This window comes from Salvelinus sp. IW2-2015, linkage group LG4q.1:29 (genome assembly GCF_002910315.2).
Source record: "Salvelinus sp. IW2-2015 linkage group LG4q.1:29, ASM291031v2, whole genome shotgun sequence".
Classification (NCBI taxonomy): Eukaryota; Metazoa; Chordata; class Actinopteri; order Salmoniformes; family Salmonidae; genus Salvelinus; species Salvelinus sp. IW2-2015.
Window position 1 is genome coordinate 56,514,598 of NC_036842.1, and position 22,955 is coordinate 56,537,552.

At 43.3% G+C, this 22,955-nt stretch overlaps 2 protein-coding genes across 2 annotated transcripts; both read left to right on the forward strand.

The window, feature by feature from the left end:
* The first annotated feature begins 4,854 nt into the window (after nucleotides 1–4,854).
* On the forward strand, nucleotides 4,855–10,581 carry LOC111961149 (leucine-rich repeat-containing protein 10-like). The gene has a single exon (XM_023983249.2). It carries the CDS (start codon nucleotides 5,286–5,288, stop codon nucleotides 6,138–6,140), a length of 855 nt encoding a protein of 284 aa, XP_023839017.1. The 5' UTR covers nucleotides 4,855–5,285; the 3' UTR covers nucleotides 6,141–10,581.
* A 2,246-nt stretch (nucleotides 10,582–12,827) lies between these two features.
* Nucleotides 12,828–22,095, forward strand: LOC111962210 (formin-binding protein 4). Its single transcript, XM_070442975.1, has 17 exons — nucleotides 12,828–13,015; nucleotides 13,589–13,672; nucleotides 14,536–14,657; nucleotides 15,119–15,299; nucleotides 15,447–15,597; nucleotides 15,746–15,845; nucleotides 15,967–16,293; nucleotides 17,017–17,209; nucleotides 17,414–17,523; nucleotides 17,655–17,759; nucleotides 18,202–18,335; nucleotides 19,333–19,496; nucleotides 19,858–20,129; nucleotides 20,410–20,536; nucleotides 20,769–20,968; nucleotides 21,161–21,318; nucleotides 21,798–22,095. The coding sequence occupies exons 1-17, from the start codon at nucleotides 12,907–12,909 to the stop codon at nucleotides 21,889–21,891; spliced, it is 2,631 nt and encodes an 876-aa protein (XP_070299076.1). The 5' UTR covers nucleotides 12,828–12,906; the 3' UTR covers nucleotides 21,892–22,095.
* Nucleotides 22,096–22,955: the final 860 nt, after the last annotated feature.

Consider the following 22,955-nt stretch of genomic DNA (forward strand, 5'->3'; position numbering starts at 1 on the left):
ATCGCTTTGTGATGGCCACTCCAATACCTTGATCCAATACCTTGACTTTGTTGTCCTTAATTAAGCCATTTTGCTACAACTTTGGAAGTATACTTGGGGTCAATGTCCATTTGGAAGACCCATTTGCAACCAAGGTTTAACTTCCTGACTGATGTCTTGAGATGTTGCTTCAATATATCCACATAATTTTCCAGCCTCATGATGCCATCTATTTTGTGAAGTGCACCATTCCCTCCTGCAGCAAAGCACCCCCACAACATGATGCTGCCACCCCGATGCTTCACGGTTGGGATGGTGTTTTTCAGCTTGCAAGCCTCCCCCTTTTCCCTCCAAACATAACGATGGTCATTATGGCCAAACAGTTCTATTTTTGTTTCATCAGACCAGAGGACATTTCTCCAAAAACTATTATCTTTGTCCCCATGTGCAATTGCAAACCGTAAACTGGCTTTTTTATGGTGGTTTTGGAGCAGTGGCTTCTTCCTTGCTGAGCGGCCTTTCAGGTTATGTCGATATAGGACTCGTTTTACTGTGGATATAGATACTTTTGTGCCTGTTTCCTCCAGCATCTTCACAAGGTCCTTTGCTGTTGTTCTCGGATTGCTTTGCACTTTTCGTACCAAAGTACGTTCATCTCTAGGAGACAGAACGCGTCTCCTTCCTGAGCGGTATGACGGCTGCGTGGGCCCATGGTGTTTATACTTGTTCATCTGTATAAACAATAGTTCACGTGGTACCTTCAGGCATTTGGAAATTACTCCCAAGGATGAACCAGACTTGTGGAGGTCTACAATTTTTTTTCTGAGGTCTTGGCTGATTTCTTTTGATTTTCTTCTGATTTTCCCATGATGTCAAGCAAAGAGGCACTGAGTTTGAAGGTAGGCCTTGAAATACATCCACAGGTACACCTCCAATTGACTCAAATGATGTCAATTATCCTATCAGAAGCTTCTAAAGCCATTACATAATTTTCTGGAATTTTCCAAGCTGTTTAAAGGCACAGTAAACTTAGTGTATGTAAACTTCTGTCCCACTGGAATTGTGATACAGTGAATTATAAGTGAAATAATGTCTGTAAACAATTGTTGGAAACATTACTTGTGTCATGCACAAAGTAGATGTCCTAAATGACTTGCCAAAACTATAGTGTGTTAACAAGAAATTTGTGGAGTGGTTGAAAAACAAGTTTTAATGACTCCAACCTAAGTGTATTTAAACTTCCGACTTCAACTGTGTACACTACCGTTCAAAAGTTTGGGGTCACTCAGAAATGTCTTTGTTTTTCATGAAAACATACATGAAATGAGTTGAAAAATGAATAGGAAATATAGTCAAGACGTTGACAATAATGATTTTTAATTGAAATAATAAGTGTCCTTCAAACCTTGCTTTCGTCAAAGAATCCTCCATTTGCAGCAATTACAGCCTTCAGACCTTTGGCATTCTAGTTGTCAATTTGTTGAGGTAATCTGATGCTTCCATGCTTCCTGAAGCACCTCCCACAAGTTGGATTGGCTTGATGGGCAGTTTTTACGTACCATACGGTCAAGCTGCTCCCACAACAGCTCAATAGGGTTGAGATCCGGTGATAGGCTGGCCACTCCATTATAGACAGWATACCAGCTGACTGCTTCTACCCTAAATAGTTCTTGCTTAGTTTGGTGCTGTGCTTTGTGTCATTGCCCTGTTGTAGGAGGAAATGGCCTCCAATTAAGCGCCGTTCGGGTATGGCTTGACGTTGCAAGCCATACCCGAATCCAGTCTGCCTGGATTTGCGGGCAGACTGGGAAAGTTGCGGAAAGCTGATGTCTGCTGATGTGGTACATTGAGACACAGCCCATTCAAATAAACTGATATCTCCAGCTTAAACAGACGTATATTGATCCAGTCTGCCTGGATTCCAAAATAAATTAAACATCACTTTGCAAGCCAGTATAATGTGACTTGATGCTGGCTTTCCTTTAGCTTATGCTGGTCCCGACGTTGCAAAATGGATTGATAGCCTTCCTTCTTCAAGATGCCTTTTACCCTGTACAAATCTCCCACTTTACCACCACCAAAGCACCCCCAGACCATCACATTGCCTCCACCATGCTTGACAGATGGCGTCAAGCACTCCTCTAGCATCTTTTAATTTTTTTCTGCTTCACATGAATGTTCTTCTTTGTGATCTTAACACCTCAAACTTAGGTTTGTCTGTCCATAGCACTTTTTTCCCAATCTTCCTCTGTCCAGTGTCTGTGTTCTTTTGCCCATCTTAATATTTTCATTTTATTGGCTAGTCTGAGATATGGCTTCTTCTTTGCAACTTTGCCTAGAAGGCCAGCATCCCAGAGTCGCCTCTTCACTGTTGACGTTGAGACTGGTGTTTTGCGGGTACTATTTAATGAAGCTGCCAGTTGAGGACTTGTGAGGCTTCTGTTTCTCAAACTAGACACTCTAATGTACTTGTCCTCTTGCTCAGTTGTGTACTCCCACTCCTCTTTCTATTCTGGTTAAAGACAGTTTGCCCTGTTCTGTGAAGGGAGTAGTACACAGCGTTGTACGAGATCGTCAGTTTCTTGGCAATTTCTAGCATGGAATAGCCTCCATTTCTCAGAACAAGAGTAGACTGATGAGTTTCAGAAGAAAGTTATTTGTTTCTGGCCATTTTGAGCCTGTAAACGAACCCACAAATGCTGATGCTCCAGATACTCAACTAGTCTAAAGAAGGACAGTTTTATTGCTTCTTTAATTAGCACAACAGTTTTCAGCTGTGCTAACATAATTGCAAAAGGGTTTTCTAATGATCAATTAGCCTTTTAAAAGGATAAACTTGGATTAGCTAATGCAATGCGCCATTGGAACACAGGAGTGATGGTTGCTGATAATGGGCCTCTCTCTGTACCCCTATGTAAATATTCCATTCAAAATCAACCGTTTCCAGCTACAATAGTCATTTACAACATTAACAATGTCTACACTGTATTTCTGATCAATTTGATGTTATTGTGATGGACAAAAAATGTGCCTTTCTTTCAAAAACAAGGACATTTGTAAGTGACCGCAAACTTTTGAACGGTAGTGTATATATATACATTATATGTGTAAAAAATGTATGGGAGTATATATGGAAGTAGAGGTTAAATATGGGAGAAAAAAAWAWATATATATATCTTATATTTTACTTTCATTTATACTCCCATACATTTTTTAAACTGGTACCGGGCTACCTTCGTATGAGTCTTGTGATGCTTGTGGGTATCGTAGAGCAAATCCGGCATGTACGTGTTTGTGAGCGTCTCACCTTTCGGTGGGGTCATATCAGTGTGTAGTCCAAACGGTTTGGATGCTACAGATGTTTTCGTGAGAAGACCGATTTTTGGGATGACTCCTATTCTGATAATAACCAGCTGTAGCTCTGCCACCTTCAACCGCAGTTGCGGAAAGCTGATGTCTGCTGATGTGGTACATTGAGACACAGCCCATTCAAATAAACTGATATCTCCAGCTTAAACAGACGTATATTGATCAGGATGTTTTTATTATGCTAATTAGATTTMTGTGCGGGCGCGGGCATCGACTCTAGGGGGTTCATTATCGTACTCACAGATCCTGTGGCGCAGCAGGAATTTCAGGTTGCTGACAACCGAGAGGTTGTGAGTTTAAATCCCAAGTGATGTTGACTCCCAAGTAATGCACACTTTGCTGGTCTGCGAAACCACATCCATCATTATCATATTTCTCAGCATGCTCTATTGCAGTTAGATTTTTTGAATTGTTTGTTTCAATATCTGTTTTGGCATGTAGATTGATTGATTATTTTATCTTGTGCTACACAAAGATAAATAATTTACCTTTTTCTAAACAAATTCAATCTGTTAGTTGGATATATTGCACCTGTTATTGAAATGGTTGATCTAGTTTAGATTGTTTAGCTAGTCTCATATATTTATCTTTATCTAACCCTAGCAGTCATTTTGAATGCTGATTGTGGGAATCCAGTCTGCCTGGATTCCAAAAGAAATTAAACATCACTTTGCAAGCCAGTATAATGTGACTTGATGCTGGCTTTCCTTTAGCTTATGCTGGTCACCAATGTCCAAAACACAGCGAAGGCTAGTCACCAGCAAAAACACAACGAAGGCTGGTCACCAGCAAAAACACATCAATGGCTGGTCACCTGCAAAATACAACAAAGGCTGGTCTGCCAGCGAAAAACACAATGAAGGTTGGTTTGCCAGCATAACCAGCTAGACCATGCTGGTGTGAGACCTCACACACTCACAGCTCACACCAAGTCAATATGAACGAAGCAGACAGGACTCCCTAACCTGGGGTTGACGAAGCCCAGACCACTCTGGCATTTACATCCCCCTCATACGCTGCTTTACTTTTTTTGGGAGGCTGTTACTTCATTTTCCACTCCCTACAGCAAACATTTCAAACCACCCGATGATTTACTGGTTTTCCAGTTTGACCAAAACACTCTCTGGCTCTTTCACATGGCTGCCTGCAACACTGTGCCATGGCTCAGAAACATGACAGGCAGCCTCTGCTAACAGTCACAAATTCTGCACATCATAGTGAAGGACGAATGGCCACTTGTGTGGCGATGTTAAAGGCATGAATCACAGGCTGTGTGAGGGTTTGTAGACGGACGGAATGTAGATGACCTCCCATGCTTTCTTAACACCTCTTACACTTATCAACTGACTACATTCTGTTCTGTAGACCATAGCCCACCCCCCGCTCTCTCCCGTTATGAAGACGGGAAAAGTCATTAAGCACAAATGGGGAGGAGTGAGCAGCTCGTCATTTGCTTTTGCTTGAGAGGCAAAGCTCAGAACCATAGACAGACAGAGAGAGAGCCAACAGAGGTCTGTGCAAGGGTATGGGAATATCAGCAACAACAGCAACAATGGCATACCACTATTTGGGGGAACGCTGGCAAACATAATTTGGAAGTCTGTGTTTTTTGAGAGACCGTCAAGTATAATCTCCAGTTTTGTGGGGGTCACAACAGAATTGGCTGATGCATGGACCGGTAGCTTGACATTGGAATTGCCTTTCGGGGTTTCAATCAAGTCGTAAGTTATTCAGTCATATAGTCATATTTCATGTTTTATTCTTGTTATTTTCTATAAAATATCAACAGACTTGACAGCTTATATTGCTAAGTAATCATGAAAGAGAAGGAATGGACTTTCCTGGACTTTCTTCCATGAGCCCCTCACTTCTCCCTCACCTCTGCGGCGAAATCAGAGGTGAGTGAGGGGCAGCATCAGGTTGAGGACAGGGTGTTCATGATGGGGAACGTCATGCGTGGCGCTGTGGCCTTCATCCCCTCCGAGCGCTGCCAGCATTTCCTGGTGGGCGACCTAAAGGAGATGCCTCTTGATCGGACACTAGACCTGAGCAATTTCCAGCTGCGTCGGCTTCCTGTGGCTGCCTGCCTGTTCAATGAGCTGGTCAAGCTCTACCTGAGTGGCAACAACCTGAACACCCTACCTGCAGACCTGCAGGACCTGAGGAAGCTGCAGCTCCTAGCTTTAGACTTTAACTGTTTTGAAGAGCTGCCTGCGGCGGTGTGTCAGCTACCCCAGCTTAACATCCTGTATCTGGGCAACAACAAGCTCTGGAGCCTCCCCCGGGAGCTGGGTGAGTTGAAAGAACTTAATACCCTTTGGTTGGAGACAAACCGCTTCATTGAGTTCCCTAGTGTGGTCTGCGACCTCCCCAACCTCAAGACCCTCCATCTGGGGTACAACCAGATAAGCAAATTGCCCATGGAGCTCAGTGGGCTGAAGGAGCTGAGGAGTATCTGGCTAGCCGGGAACCAGCTGTTTGAGTTCCCGCCAGTGTTGCTTGCCATGCACTTTCTGACCGTGATTGATGTGGACCGCAACAACATCTGCCGTTTTCCCGGTCTCTCCCACTTGCAGGGGTTAAAACTGGTAATCTACGACCACAACCCCTCTATGAACGYACCTGTGGTCGGGGAGGGGGTCAGGAGGGTTGGACGCTGGGCGGACAGCTCAGATGATGAAGAGGATGGTGAGGATGGGTCGAACGTGTGTGAGAYGCTGACTGAGGTGAAGGAGCTTGCCTCAGAGGGAGAATTGGACTCACTACTTGAAAAGCGTTGTGGAAGAATCTGACCTTCAGCCGTGGATAGGCTGGAGAACAGGATGCCAGTCAAGTGGAGCACTTACTGGAGAGCGGCCATTTGTCTCGGCATGTTACACAAGCAGACAGGCCTGATGGTGTTGGCTTCCAAATATGGTAAAGCCAATAATATGGACCTAAAAACAGATGACAAATAATAAGCTATTACAATTGGTTTTCCATCATGATGAAACATGGACCTCATGAAAAGCACCAGGAGAAATCTCACATGAAGTTCTCTATTACATAACTGTCTGCAGATTTGAATGAAATTGTGGCTAGTTTTTAGTTAATTTAACAGGTGATTATCCAATTTAAATCATTTCTGGAGACATGAAGAAATTCTACCAGGTGTCCCTATTCATKAAATTCTCCTGTGTTAAATCAATACTGACTGTGTTAAATTTAACACTGGCCATGGCTACACAGGTCCATACTTTTGAGTGTTAAATGAACACTGTGCTTAGTGCTGACACTATTACMCTTTGTCAGTGTTAAGGAATTAAAACTTTCAGTGTTGTGCAATAACACCTTATATAGTATTTTTACCCATTGCACCAAGAGGTCAGTATCTCTTGACAAGGTCACACAGTTGGGTTAAGGACATTACAATAATGTTTCAAGTCTTTATTGTAACATGCTCTTACGTAAGAGTTTATAAAAACGTCAGAACTGGAAGCAGACATGCTCAAATGTTTATTAACATAACTATAGACTACTTAAACTAGTACAATGCTTCCACTCACAGGTAGCCAAAAATACCTAATTGAAAGCCACGTCCCAATAAACCACACATCAAATATAATTTCCCAGTGTGCCTTGCCTTTTCGAGTGAATTGTATCCTTAACGCCCATGACTGTATTAGTTAGTGACAGAGACATCGTTGTTAAATTAATTCCTTTTCAGTCCTGTGGACTTCAAGTGGGTTCCTACTGTAGGCAAATGTTATCATTAAAATTAAACTGTTTATGTGTCACGATCGTCGTAATGAGGCAGAGTGGACCAAGGCGCAGCGTGATAGAAAGACATCTTCTTTTTATTTAGAAGACGAACAAAAAACGTGAAGCTATTCAAACAAATAGTGCTGACACTAAACACTACACATAGACAATTACCCACATTAACCTAATGCCTATTGCTGCCTTAAATATGGCTCCCAATCAGAGACAATGAATGACAGCTGTCTCTGATTGAGAACCATTCAGGCAACCATAGACATACCTAGATACCTACACTCAACACAAACCCATACACTCTACTAAACCCCCCTATACCATACAACCACCCAAGACGAGACAAATAAACACACACATCCCCCCTGTCACACCCTGACCTAACCAAAATATTACAGAAAACAAAGATAACTAAGGCCAGGGCGTGACATTATGACAAAACATTACATATATTATAAAGACCTTACTTTGACGGACAAGTTTTACCCTAACACAGAGGTGTTAGGAACCTCCTGGTTTACTGGCCACATCAGGCCTGCATGTCATATTATGCTGGTTTGCTAAATTATGTGTAATTTCTATTGGAATCCAGCCAGAGTTAGGACAGCCAACTATTTTTTTTTATTATTCACCCGCATCCTGCGTTAATAATGATTATCAGGGTTAGGAACATTGATAAAAGAGACTACCTAAACCATTTAAACTGGAACAACGGGTGCAATAAATCTACATTGAACAAAAATATAGACGCAACATGCAACAATTTCAAAGATTTTACTGAGTTACAGTTCATATAAGGAAATCCGTCAATTGAAATCAGTGAATTAGGCCCTAATCTATGGATTTCACATGACTGGGTATACAGATATGCATCTGTTGGTCACAGATACTGTAAAAAAAGGTAGGGGCATGGATCAGAAAACCAGTCAGTATCTGGTGTGACTACCATTTTCCTCATGCAGTGCGACACATCTCCTTCGCATAGAGTTGATCAGGCTGGAATATTGTCCCACACCTCTTTAATGGCTGTGCAAAGTTGCTGGATATTGGTGGGAACTGGAACACGCTGTCGTACACGTCGATCCACAGCATCCCAAACATGCTCAATGAGTGACATGTCTGGTGACTATGCAGGCCATAGAAGAACTGGGACATTTTCAGCTTCCAGGAATTGTGTGCAGATCCTTGCGACATGGGGCCGTGCATTATCATGCTGAAACATGAGGTGATGGCGGCGGATGAATGGCACGATAATGGGCCTCAGGATCTTGTTACGGTATCCCTGTGCATTCAAATTGCCATCGACAAAATGCAATTGTGTTCATTGTCTGTAGCTTAAGCCTGCCCATACCATAACCCCACTGCACCATGGGGCACTGTGTTCACAACATTGACATCAGCAAACCGCACACCCACAGGACGCCATACCTGCTGTCTGCYATCTGCCTGGTACAGTTGAAACCAGGAWTCATCCCTGAAGAGCACACTGCTCCAGTGTGTCAGTGGCCATCGAAAGTGATCATTTGCCCMCTGAAGTCAGTTAAGATGCCGAACTGCAGTCAGGTCAAGACTCTGGTGACTACAACGAGCATGCGGATGAGCTTCCCTGAGACMGTTTCTGACAGTTTGTGAAGAAATKATTCTGTTGTTCAAACCCACTGTTTCATCAGCTGTCCAGGTGGCTGGTCTCAGATGATCCCGCAGGTGACAAAGCCAGATGTGGAGATCATGGGCTGGCGTGGTCATACATGGTCTGTGGTTGTGAAGCCGGTTCGACATACTGCCAAGTTCTCTAAAACAACATTGAGAAATCAACATTMAATTCTCTGGCAACAGCTCTGGTGGACATTAYTGCAGTCAGCATGCCAATTGCAACTGTGCAAAACTTGAAAGATCTGGGGCATTGTGTTGTGTGACAAAACTGCACATTTTAGAGTAGACTTTTTTTCTCCCCAGCACAAGGTACACCTCTGTAAAGATCATGCTGTTTAATTAATCAGCTTCTTGATATGCCACACCTGTCAGGTGGATGGATTCATTTCGATTTTTTTAAAAATGTTATTTATCTTTATGTAGCATAAGATGAATCAATCAACGTACATGCAAATACACAGATATTAAAAACAATTGTGGGAAAATCTAACTGCAGTAGAGTAAGCATGAAAATATTATAATGATGGGCATGGTTTTGATGGGAATGTTTTACTCTCCACAGAGTAAAACTGACACAATCACACTCTCATATTCAACACTTTTTATTAACACTACCACCGGGGGTTCTTTTACACCAATGAGTGTTAAATTCACCCTTAGAAAGTTAAATTAACTCCTGAATCAACACTAGAAATGTTACACTGAAAAATCAACACTTGGTAACACTGGTCAATTTGCTGTGTAGATATTATTTTCATGAAAGGATTGTATACAGATATTGTCGTCATAGGCTCTTACAGAGGCAGTGTTGAATCAGAATTTACATAGACCTACTTCCTTTTCCAAATTYCTCGAGAATATGAAATAGTGTCTCAACCTGCCAAGCCTTATATCGGTGAGGTGATTAACATCTTTGCTATATGGTTAAAGTCAAGCTACATCTTTCATCCAGAATTATGCATAATTTAGGTTATATGACAGATAGGGCCGTAKATTTGATTTAAAGGTGTTTAATGGGTTTTTAATATTATCACAGGAGCTTCTTACCTATAATAAAAACACAGCTGTATGAGACTAGCTAAAGAAATGACACACAGGTGAAATATTGTGCTACCTGAGAGAACACTATAAACCACAATGTGTTGTCGTTAATCAAAACATTGGAGGAAACCTCTTGCACTTAATATATCTCAGTACAGTTACTTAAAGTGATTTTGTAGTCGTTACTCAAACCAATAGAGTCACTGTGACCCTGTAGGCGGTCCAGATTTGGAGTTTTATCAGCTTGAACATTTTGAGTAATGTCCCCACTAAGGCCATATTCCAACTACGAGATATGACATGAGATTCTGAGAAGCTGTGGTGAAAGAGCCCACTGTGCACAGATGTCAATTCAACATCTATTCCACTTTGGTTCAAAGTAATTTTGTTGAAATTACATGGAAACAACGTTGATTCAACCAGTGTGTTCCCAGTGGGAGATTTCTACTTTTCAATTCACATTACATCCTTGCCTTACCTTTCGTTGTGGCTGGCAATGCAACATTCTTGGTCACAGTATGTCACGTTCCTGACCTGTTTTCTGTTAGTTTTTGTATGTGTTAGTTGGTCAGGACGTGAGTTTGGGTGGGCAGTCTATGTTTTGTGTTTCTATGTTGGTTTTGGGTACCTGATATGGTTCTCAATTAGAGGCAGGTGGTTTTCATCTCCTCTGATTGAGAATCRTATTAAGGTAGGTGTTTTCACATTGGGTGTTGTRGGTGGTTGTYTCCTGTGTCTGTGTTTGTTGCACCATAYGGGACTGTATCGTTCGTTYGTTTGTTTGTWKKYAGTMMKTRYTYGTTCGTTCTTCGTTWCATGTAAGTTCGTAGTCCAGGTCTGTCTACTTCGTTTGTTGTTTTGTATTTTATTCAWGAGTTTTTCGTCTTCGTCTGTTTGTTGTAAATAAATAATATGTCGAACTACAACGCTGCATTTTGGTTCAATCCATGCTCCTCMTCGTCCGAGGAGGAGGAAGATGAAGAAGACCGTTACACAGTACCCACTATAGCCAATAAACACAATTATTCAACAATGACAGAAACCTTTCTTCTAAAACACATTACACTATTCAATAATGCAAAAATTCCCACGCATGTGCAGACACAGTTGGGTTTATTTTCTGGTCTGTAGGCTACACATTACATTTTAGCTTCAAGACAAAAGCACAGAGTTGCTAACAGAATGTCTTCAAGTAACATTAGTTTATCAAAAATGAACGATTAACCTTCTCATACGAATATAAAAGTACAGTGGGTCTACCTGAGGTTAACACAGGCTTAGGAGATCGTATCCGTTTTGTTCTATGAGATAATAGCAGTCAGTTAACATGACAATCATGAATTATGAAGCCTTTATGTGCTTTTTTATAACATCAATTCTTCAAAATTCACAAGTGACATTAGCTGATGAAGATTAGAACAAAAATATATAAGATCTCCTAAGCCTGTGTTTACCACAGACCTTATTCTCTGCATTTATCCAAAACCCTACAAAACAACTTTACATTTTTTCCATAGGTGAAAAAGACATCTTCTAACATTCAATTCAGCACCTGGAATGCACGTGATGTCAACGTCTGGAATCAACATCATTTCGCTTACTGGGATGTTTGACTTATTAGCGTGGGCTATAGATTTGGAGTTTCTGTATCCCAATTTGCCCAGGCAAAAAAATTATGGAACGCCGTTTGGGCCTTTGCGTGTCAAAAAAAATACACGTCAAATAACACTGTTTGACATGTCAAATAAGCTTGTTGACCAATCAGGACCTGAATATGACGGCACGTCACATAATTTAACGCGTTCATATTTTTTTAACGTAGCTATTACACATTGATTACACCATCATTCGTATTTCATATGTCCCAACGATTCTTCGATCAGCTATGATGCTGGTAAAGTTGTCTCGCGCATCTACAGTGCTGGACCATGCCTCAGGACGACCTGGCCTGATGACTCCTTGCTGTCCCCAGTCCACCTGGCCGTGCTGCTGCTCCAGTTTCAACTGTTCTGCCTGCGGCAATGGAACCCTGACCTGTTCACCGGATGTGCTACCTGTCCCAGACCTGCTGTTTTCAACTCTCTAGAGACAGCAGGAGCGGTAGAGATACTCTGAATGATCGGCTATGAAAACCCAACTGACATTTACTCCTGAGGTGCTGACCTGTTGCACCCTCGACAACCACTGTGATTATTATTATTTGACCATGCTGGTCATCTATGAACATTTGAACTTCTTGGCCATGTTCTGTTATAATCTCCACCTGGCACAGCCAGAAGAGGACTGGCCGCCCCTCAGAGCCTGGTTCCTCTCTAGGTTTCTTCCTAGGTTCTGGCCTTTCTAGGGAGTTTTTCCTAGCCACCGTGCTTCTACACCTGCACTGCTTGCTGTTTGGGGTTTTAGGCTGGGTTTCTGTATAGCACTTTGTGACATCAGCTGATGTAAGAAGGGCTTTATAGATACATTTGATTTGAGTTAATGTTTTACAGATCAATAAATGTATGGCTTTGTTCCAAGAACCAATGGGAAACCAAAAGCGTACCTTCCCACAACTTCCAAGGAACCAAATGTGCTATCTGGGTAGTAACTGTAATAGATTAGGCCTACATTTAGAAAGTAATCTACCCAACCCTGCCTGAGAGTGAGTAGTAGGTTTAAACAAGAAAAACAAATGTAGCCTAAACAAATCATGCTGTAGATGATGATTTTTATCTTGACAGGCTTTCCAAATAAACTGAAATGTTGCAAACATATGAATGTACTTCATGGTGAATCTACTACTTTAATGCAATCAAATATTTACAAATTCAATTGATAAAATATACTACTGTGTACTAGAGACAATGCCTACAGGACTTCCTTATGRTGGTCCCTCGTTCAACATGATGTTCCCAATACACATGCAGTAGAAATATAAGAAATACACAAATTGTCTTATAAAACAGCATTGCAACTGTGATATTATGCAAGATACAAAAACATATACGATTTTTTATAAATCCTCCCCTCCCTTTGACACCGGATATGGATAGATTCTTCTTTTTTTCCAACGATACAAGCAGCAACACCTTGGCTCCATGGGATAGTGCATTGGCGCTACACAGACCAGCGATGGGAAAGAAAACTCGCACAGGAACAGGAGGACGCAAAACAATACTGCAACTTTCCCCACCTCGAAGCGGGACAGGCGGTGGAAGAGAAGACGCTTTAGGTTCCGAAGGTAAAAACACCATCATATTTTATGTTTTAGTTTATGGTTGGTGGATGATTCGTTCAAAATCGGGCCCATTTTTCTACTGATCAACACTGAAGAGAAACTACCTAGCTAGCCTAATGTTAACTAATTGGCCTCACCGGTGACGTAGCCTAGCTAGTTGTTCAAAATGTAGCTGGCTACGTTAGTTACCGATATTCCGGAAATATATGCATTGCTTGACTTGGTTACTATATTTAAATAACTGGTTGCTCTTTTCGAAACAAAGTATACCAATGCTATTTATTTATGTTGGTGTTTTTCGGTTTCTAAATAGTGTTAGCTAGTTAGCCTAGCCAGCTAGCATGTTAGCATATTGGTCAAATAACGATTTGTAGTGGCGCGCGGCCTGTGTATTTCGTGAACAAACGCCTCGATGCATACACCAGCGAACTAGCTAGGCATATCAAGGGTAASGTTTGCTTACTGTTGATTACGAATTAATAGACTCACTCTATTGAGGCCTCTGGTCAATCCAGACCACATATATAGCTACATAATCCAGCTACTTTGACAATTGCATTGATGCCTGTTCTGCAGACGAACACGAAGGTAACGGTGATGGATACAGTCTTCTGAGAGAAGTAACAACAGAAATGAGGATCCCAGCAGTTAAGGCCACAGGTAAGATATAACTTGTGTGTAACTTCGTTAATGTACCCGTTTGTTTGCAAGCTTGTGTGAACGACTGGGTTCAAACCTGGGTCATCCTGCCATAAGACGGTCATCCTGCCATAAGACGGTCATCCTGCCATAAGACGGTCATCCTGCCATAAGACGGTCATCCTGCCATAAGACGGTCATCCTGCCATAAGACGGTCATCCTGCCATAAGACGGTCATCCTGCTGAGCTCTAGCCAAGTAGCTATATCTCAACTCCACTATACCATGTCCATGGAGTTGAGAGCAAGTGTTTTTGGAGTGAACCTCTGACTCGAGTCGCTGTGCAGTCAATTTCAAAAATATTCTTACACCCTTACCGTGTACCTATGTTTGTCATCTGTTGCATGGCTATTCTTTGTTAGCTAAAATCCATACTTTTTAACTAAACGTTAATCAAATATAACCACTGACTGTTTCATTGTCGCTCTTGCTCTAATGGCAACTGAGTGTGAATGTGCATGTTCCGATTGAATCTGAGGAAACAGTCAGTGGTTTTATTTTATTACCATTTTATTAAAAGTTCTGGATTTCAGTAAACAAAGACACGCAACAGAGGACAAACATATGTACACGATAAGGTTGTAAGAATGAACATTTTTTAAAGTATTGACTGCACTGTGAGTCAAAAGTTCACTCAAATCTCATCTGCACTCAACTCTGCGGATATGGTATCGTTGAGGTGTACTTGGCTAGCTGAGCTCAAGCCTATGCATTATCTGGGGGGGTAACACAAGATGTCTTCAGGTCTCAGGTTACTAATCACACACACAAGCATAGGTGCCTACGAACAGTACATTACCTGACCAGTTTGTGTTTCTTCCCAGAGGGTCTGTCCCTCCTGGGGGCCTATGAGGACAGTGATGAAGAAGAGGATACAGACTCGCCGCCTTCCACCATCAGGACCCAACACAACCAGTCTGCAGACATACTCGCCAACTTCATGGCCGTCAGTATAAAAATGCTGTTTTTCTGTTTGTTTCCTAGTGTTTTCTCGGTCGGCTGTGTTCCTACCTCAGAGTCAGTCAGTGATGTGATGAACTGTTTATGTTTCCTTTAAGCTGTGTCACTGACATTGGTAATGTAAATCCTTCTCTGCACATCACAGCATTGAAATAGCTTCTCACTGAAGAAAATATAACTTATGGCCTTGACATCCTTAACTTTCAACCCATTGTTTTATGTCGTACATTTTATAACCGTATTGGAACTTAAAAAATTCAAATACATCTTTCTTTTTCTACAATATTATGGTGACATCAGGGCTCTTTTCCTAGTTGTCTTAGAATGTTATACACCTGCGATTGTCTCGTGTAGGCCTGTATTTCTCTGCTTTGTTCATGTCTTTAGACAGGTGGTGTCCTTCGACAACCTAATTTAATCACTGCCCCCCCCCCCCACCACCAATAGGAAATTGATGCCATCACCACACAGCCGGGCTCAGAGGAGCCCACAGGGGATCTGTCGGCCCCAGCCCCCACCCCACCACGTCCAGAACCCAAAGCCCAGCAACATGCCTCTGAGGCTGGGACAGAGCCGGAGAGCACTGGGGCGGACTTCCAGTATGATACCCATACTTCACTAGCTGGAGGTGACCGTTATTTTTGTATTTCATGAATTGCATAAACTTACCTGAGAAGTAGCAGTTAGCCTAGCCATTGTTTGGGATTGTGACATGTCAAGTGTGTGTTTTTGAAGAACTGGAGTTCCTTCCTTATTTGTGTTTCCTGTCCACCAGTTGGAGGATTGGAGATGGGTGACTGGCAGGAGGTGTGGGATGACAACACAGGTTGTTACTACTACTGGAACACTCAAACCAATGAGGTGGCTTGGCAGCTGCCTTACTACCTGGCACACCAGGTGCAAGGCCTGCAGCAGTACGCAGACAGGTGAAGTGTAAAAATGGATGGTACTACATAATAATATACACATGTTAGTCATACACGAGTGGTTTTGTATTTTACAGCATGACTCTGAAATGTGTATTTTCTACTTGGAGTTGAAGATTTCACCTGTTTTCTATTTCATCCCCTGTAGCTCAACAGTCAATGGCAACGGAGCTACACAGAGTGCAGGTTACCATGTTGAACAACACTCCACTGCCGTCAGTGCTCCGACGTCGAAGACAAAAAAGAAGGCGAGTTATTTGAGTATTTTTGTGCGCTCAATGATTTAGTTTTAATCCAAACTAAGTACTCAACTATCCATTCATTGGTGTGTATGTGTGTCTATAACTCTGAGTGTCTATCCTCTGACAGGAGGTGATGGAGAGCGTGGTTGCCCTGACCAGTGAAGAAGAGGAGCGTCATGGTGTGGCCGCCTCCCTCCTCGGTCCCCTCATCCCCGCAGAGGTGAAAGAAGCGGAGGAGAAGTGGAGAAAGAGGCTTGTAGGAGGGCTGGAGGAGAAGGGAAACAGTCTGGAGGATAGCTTGCCAGGGTCCCCCGCTCCTCCCCTGAATGAGCCAGACACCCCCACGCACCCCCTGAGAGACCAGCGCAGCAGGAACCAGTCTGTGGAAAACTCTGAGGAAGAGGAGACGGAAGAGGACACCATGGAGCTGGAGCTGGCTCTGGAGAGGAAAAAGGTCAGCTTAAGTTTTTATTCATCCTTTATTAAACCAGGGATGTTGAAATTGACATCTCTTTCAATTGAGTTTATACACTGAGTGTACAAAACATTAAGGACACCTGCTCTTTCCATGACATAGACTGACCAGATTAATCCAAGTGAAAGCTATGATGCCACCTGTTAAATCTACTTAGTTTAATGTAGGTGGAGGGGACAGGTTAAATGATTTTAAGACTTGAGACATCGATTGTGTATGTGTTCCATTTAGAGGGTGAATGGGCAAGACGCATGTTTTAAGTGCCTTTGAACGGGGTATGTAGTAGGTGCCAGGTGCAACGGTTTGTGTCAAGAACTGCAACGCTGCTGGGTTTTTCACACTCAGTGTCCCGTGTGTATCAAGAATGGTTTACCTCCCAAAGGACATCCAGCCAATTTGACACATGTGGGAAGCATTGGAATCAACATGTCTAGCATCTCTGTGGAACGCTTTCGACACCTTGTAGTGTCCATGCCCTGACGAATTGAGGCTGTTCTGAGGGCAAAAGGGGGTTCAACTCAATATAATGAATTTGTCCTAAATGTTTTGTGCACTATGTATGTTGTGATTCTTTTGAAAAGGTCACAGACCAGAATGTTGACACAATTAAATACTTGCAGAATTAAGTGTACCTTTGGGAGTTATTGTTTACAATGACTCGAACATGAACATTTGTTCTCTTTTTGTTATTCTGCCTCCTAGGCTGAGTTACGGGCATTGGAGGAGGGTGACGGCAGTGTGGGGGGCTCMAGCCCCTGTTCTGAGGCAAGTCAGGAGGCCCCTGAGCCCTGTAGCCTGCTCCTGAAGAAGGCCAAGTGGAAGACGGCCTTCCTTAGAGCAGCCAGCCCCGACTCAAATAGCAGGGGCTCAGATACACGGGAAGACCCCGACACAAGTGAGTGTCTGGAGAACAGTTGGAGTGCGATCTGGTCCGGATACACAAATTCTTGGCAGTTTATATCATTAGATTTTTCTGATGTGGTTCATCCTAAAATGTAAACACTTCTCTAGGTCTTCTGATCTGATATGCTGCATAGACCAACTCTATTACAAATGTGTAGGCGTCATCTTAATACTAGTTCTCTTGTGTGTCTTGCAGCACATTCCAAAGTCCCAGAGAAGGCCGGGGAAGAGCAGGAGATGGAGACCGGGGACAATACGTTAACCAACGTGCCACCAAAAGAGGAGGTGGAAACTCCGGAGCTCAAGGTACGGAACCTTTTTAACTACTCCCACACCGATTTAACTCTCAGTAGTAGAGCCTGAGCAGGAAAAACCCGGAGTGATAAAATAACTGGTGGATAACATTTTTTAATTTTTGTTGTCTTTTGAATGATCAGTTTCAGATCGGAGAACTTGCCAACACCTTAACCAGCAAGATGGAGTTCTTAGGGATCAACAAGAAAACCATCTCTAACTTCCAGCTGCTTCTGTTACAAACTGAGGTGAGATGACCATGACCTGTTTATTATAGCTTACCTCCAGTCACAGTGAAAGCCTATATCTTTAGGTCCAGATTAGATTATCTTGGCCTAGAAACCACACTAGTTAGCTAGATGCATGACTCTCAATGGTGAGAAMTTTCACAGACCTTTCAGATTGTGTTTACTAGTCACATTTGCAGGTGTGATTGCAGGGTACAACCTTTGAGCACCAACATGCAGGACTAAGTCAAATAAAATAATACAAATGGTAATAAAAAAACAAGAATATACTGTAAATAGAAATAGCGCCTATTTACATAACAATCTGTACTGAATGACTGCAATTGATCATTCTGATGGGTGATGTTTATTTTTTTAAATTAATTTTATAACATCATTTTAGAAAAGAAATGTACATGCCTAACCGTCATTGTGCTCCCCTCCCCATGCTTCTCTCCCTCAGACGCGGATCGCTGACTGGCGGGAGGGGGCTCTGAACGGGATCTATCTCCGCCGCAGGCTGCAGGAAGCCGCCGAGCACATAAAACATTACGAACTTAACGCCGCCCCTAAAGGCTGGTCSTGCCACTGGGACAGGTACGCGCTCCTTACCTTTAACATCTCTAAACACCCCCACCTCCCCAAACCCAGTGTGACCACGACCCCCTCAGAGCTGGGGTCGCCATCTGTGTAACCTGATATGAGGGAAATCTTAACCAGTCCCAGTGGATAAAATGAAACAGAGACAGACCCTCAAGGTTTCTGTGATGCAATGCTGGCACTGTCAGTGGTGATATGGGAGCAGCCATACAGGCCAGCTTGATCCCCTAACACTATACCACCCGATGCGGAGATGGGACCCCTGTCCTGTCCACCCATAGCCCAGACTCTGGCTCTTGTATTTTGGGGGGGAGCTCTGTAGACTGCTTTGGGGGTCCACTTAGTGGAACAGGGGTACGGTAGCTAGGAAGGAGGTTGTGTGCACTTTACAGGACTACAACCCCCAGAATGCATTGCTGGGCGAAATGAGTGACAGATTGAAGCCCCGGAAACGAGGAGTGTCAAAAACAACATCAGTTAAAGCGAAGACGGAGCGTTGACGAGGACCCAGCAGGTCAGACCAACTCTATTTCATATGTTTCCTGTTTTTACTTTTTATTCCTTGATTGACTGAATGTATATAGTTCTGATGTATATAAAAAAAAAAAAAAAAAAGGTTGTTGAATTGATGACTGCTGTCTCTTTTGCATCTATCTCTGTTTGGGGGGCTGTATGTTGTCATGACAACCATTATGTGGACCATTATTCTGAACACTGCTTTGACGATCAACTTTGCAGGACCCGAGCTGATAGGTTTTGGTTTGTCGATTTGGTTTTAATAAGAAAGTTAAGGTGGGTTCACCATCAATGTCCCCCATCATGATCCAATCTGGCTCTTCTCCTGGATGGCTAACCTGGCTGTCCAGCCCAACATTCCCCCTCTCCCCCCCCCCCCCTACGGGGCAGTCCCCCCCCCCTCAGGGTATACTGCGACTCAGCTAGTTATAAGGCCAGCTGTTGAGACTCTGCCTTGTATCTCTGTTCTCCCTCCTAGAGAGCACAGGAGGTATTTCTATACCAATGACCGCACCAATGCCTCCCAGTGGGACTTCCCAGCTGAGGAAGAGGAGGAGGAGGAGGAAGGACCAGAAACCACGTTGTCCATACAGGGGGAACCCAAACCCCCGCCCGTACCCGCTGGTGGGCTCGCAGTTGCAGGTCAGTTCTCAAGACCCCTCACCATTCTTTTAAAATCCCCTTATTTTGTCCTGAGTGACAGCCTCTATCTTTAGGTCCAGATTTATCGCTTGGCCTTGAAACCACGCTAGTTGGGTAGTTGCATGACTCGATGAGAACTTTCGCAGACCTGTACTGAAGGACTGTGATTGCAAACTATTTTCCTGAAGGGAGACAGACATGCATAAGGCTTAGTAACTAACTAGCAGGTCTTGCGCTATGGAACCTGCCACGGTCATATGTTACTAACTAGTCAATATTTGGTTAACCTTACTCCTCCCATCTGACAAAGAAAGGGTACACAACTAACCCCAGCTTTTATACATTTTCTATCATATTGCAGGAACTTCAGACTTCACACCCATCGTCCCCCCTCAGCCTGGCCTTCCCTCCTATTGGTCTGTGCCTCAGCCCCCACTTCCCCCTGACCAGCCCCCTCCCCCGTCCGACATCCCCCTGCCTCCCCCTCCACCCCCGGAGTCGCCTCCCCCGCCCCCTCCTCCTCCCCTGGAGGATGATGGTGAGATAGAGGAGGTAGAGATGGAGGATGATGACTGTGAGCCTCCAGCACCAGGAACAGAGCCTCCCCTCCCCCTGGGTGTCGGCGGCATGAAGGTATGGGACCGTTCTACACATCCAGACCTCAAGTCTCATCTCAGTAGGCTTGTGAATATACTAACCAAGCACACTTTCTAGATGACAGCCTTGTCCAGCAGTGCCTGCTGGTTTTTATGTTAACATGACTCTCTCAATGATAACTTTCACAGACCTGCACTGAATTACTGTGATTGCAAACCATTTTTTTTTTGTTGATGGGAGACGTGCATAGCAAGCATTTTGTTGGACATTAGCATAAGCTTTTACTGTAAGCTTCTTTTTTTTTGTCTTCACTTAGGTTGTGGAGTCTACAGCTTCCCTGGGTAAGGGTCAGAAACGCAAAGCTTCAGGAGCAGGTCAGCTGACCAAGGCAGTAACAATCGGCAGCAGCGCCATCCTCTATACACAGACCACCGCCACGGCAGGTAAAAAGCTATGATATCATCGAGTCGGTGTGCCTGCTGGTTTTTCATGATAACATGATTCTTTAAAGTAGCAGGACTCTGATGATAACTTTCACAGACCTGTACTGAATTACTGGGATTGAATGATTTTTCATATGGGACATGTAGGGCCCTAGTGTATCTCTGTATAGGTGTTTAGCTGTTTAATTGCAAACCATAAAGTTTTTTTGTGTGTTCCTTTCTGTGTCCTCAGCCCCTGTGATGTCAGGCGCTGCCTACTGGGGAGTGTCTGCGGTAGCTGCACCTCCACTGCCTTCTGAACCTGCGGCCCCACCTCTCCCACCTCCCCCTACTCGCCCCCCGCTACCCCCCACTCAGCCCCCCTCTACCCTGGACCCCACAGGGCTTAAAACACTGCCCACGGACAAGACCAAGAAACTGAAGAAGGATAAGGTGGGCGTCTTTGACTTATACAATGGCATCTGTTCTATGCATTGATAAGGAAAAAGGATGGTACAAGATTTGCACCGTCTAATTCGATGTAATAACTATTTAAATTGAAAGCTTTCTCCTAGTTGTATCGAACCACAGTGACGCTCTTAAATGATTGTCCCCCTTCCCCACATCCCTGGTTGCTGTGTCCAGTCGAAGAAGAGCAAGACGAAGATGCCGTCCCTGGTGAAGAAGTGGCAGAGCATCCAGAAGGAACTGGACGAGGAGGAGAAGTCTAGTTCCAGTGACGAGGACAGGGACCAGCTCAACAAGAGGGGCATCGAGGAGTGGAAACAGCAGCAGCTACTCACGTAAGTGGTTCCCCTGAACTACTGTGATTGCAAGCAATATTTCTGACGAGGACAACTTCTATCAATCTTATTAATAAAACCCTTTTTACATCAGATGATGTCACAAAGTGTTATACAGAAACCCAGCTTAAAACCCCAAACAGCAAGCAATGCAGATGTAGAAGCACGGTGGCTAGGAAAAACTCCCTAGGAAGAAACCTAGAGGAACCAGGCTCTGAGGGCTCTTCTGGCTGTGCCGGGTGGAGATTACAGTACATGGCCAAGATGTTCAAACGTTCCTAGATGACCAGCAGGGTCAAATAATAATCACAGTGGTTGTAGAGGGTGCAACAGGTCAGCATCTCAGGAGTAAATGTCAGTTGGCTTTTCATAGCCGGTGCGGTAGAGAAAGTCAAACATACTTTTTGTATATTTTAACAACTTCTAATGTTTTTTTGTGAAAATAATCTTTCTTACTACCTTCATCTTTTGGGTTGCAGGGGAAAAGCTGGAAAGAACGCAAACTTCGAGGCTTTACCCGATGACTGGCGAGAGAGGCTGTTGAAGAAGAGGAAGATGATGAAGAGCACGTAACACGCACACTCCTCTCCCCGCCTCCACATATATGTGTGTGTGTGTGTGTGCACACGCCATCATCCCCTAAACCCTTACTGATATGAATCGGTGGACAATGTGCACTTTTTACGCTTTCACTGTCATTTTGAAACGGTTGGAAAAGCCCCTCATATCTTGGATGAATACATTGGATGGGTTTGAATGTTCTTTTTTTTTTTTTTTCTCTCTCTCGCTGTAATACCCACTATTGTTTTTACATGTTACCTTGGCGACTCCCTACCAAGCCTCCCTCTCTGCTTGACCTGTTTTAAAGCATAAATGCTGTTTTCTGTGAAATGTTTGGGAATGCTGGAGTTTCTAAACCTTTGTTTATAGTGGAGATCAACTCTTTATATGTAGTTATGTTGTTTTGACCTCACCCATGTCCTTGCCCATTTTCATAAACTATGATCAATAACACCTTCCTAATAACTCTGGTCCATATTCAGTTTTTAATGTTGCTGTATCGCCCTCTGCTGTTACTCTGAAGTATCAAGGCAGGGCAGAAGACTGTAGTGACTGACACTACTTTTTGTTTATTCATGGTATACCCTCAACATATCCTGTCAGATTTTTCTTGTCTGACTAAAGGCAGGATCTTTAAACGGCGTATACAAGTGCGTTTTCACATGGTCCAATAGTGGAAACCGCTTCATTGCAGACCTTTTCTCTGCAAAAATTTGAAGTGGAGCCAGTAGGTGAAATGACCAAGCAACCCATTTCCCAGCCCACTATTTTTGTCTTGTCTTTTCCCTTTGTCCAGAGTTGACATGCATGATGACACGCCAATAATACATATATGTGCCAATTGATTTATCATACTATTTGCATAAATGTATTTTCAATTTGTGCTGAAAATCAAGTATAGTTTGGTGGCAAGGGCAGTGTCCTGTTTTTTTGGGAGCAGTTTTCAGTTGTGTACGCCCTTGACGTTTATTATGATGTTATGGGGGTGGGGAGGGAATGCAACAATATTGTATATTGTTTGGGGGAAAAATATGGGGTCAATTTCACGCCTTAAGTATTGAATTCAAAATRAAATA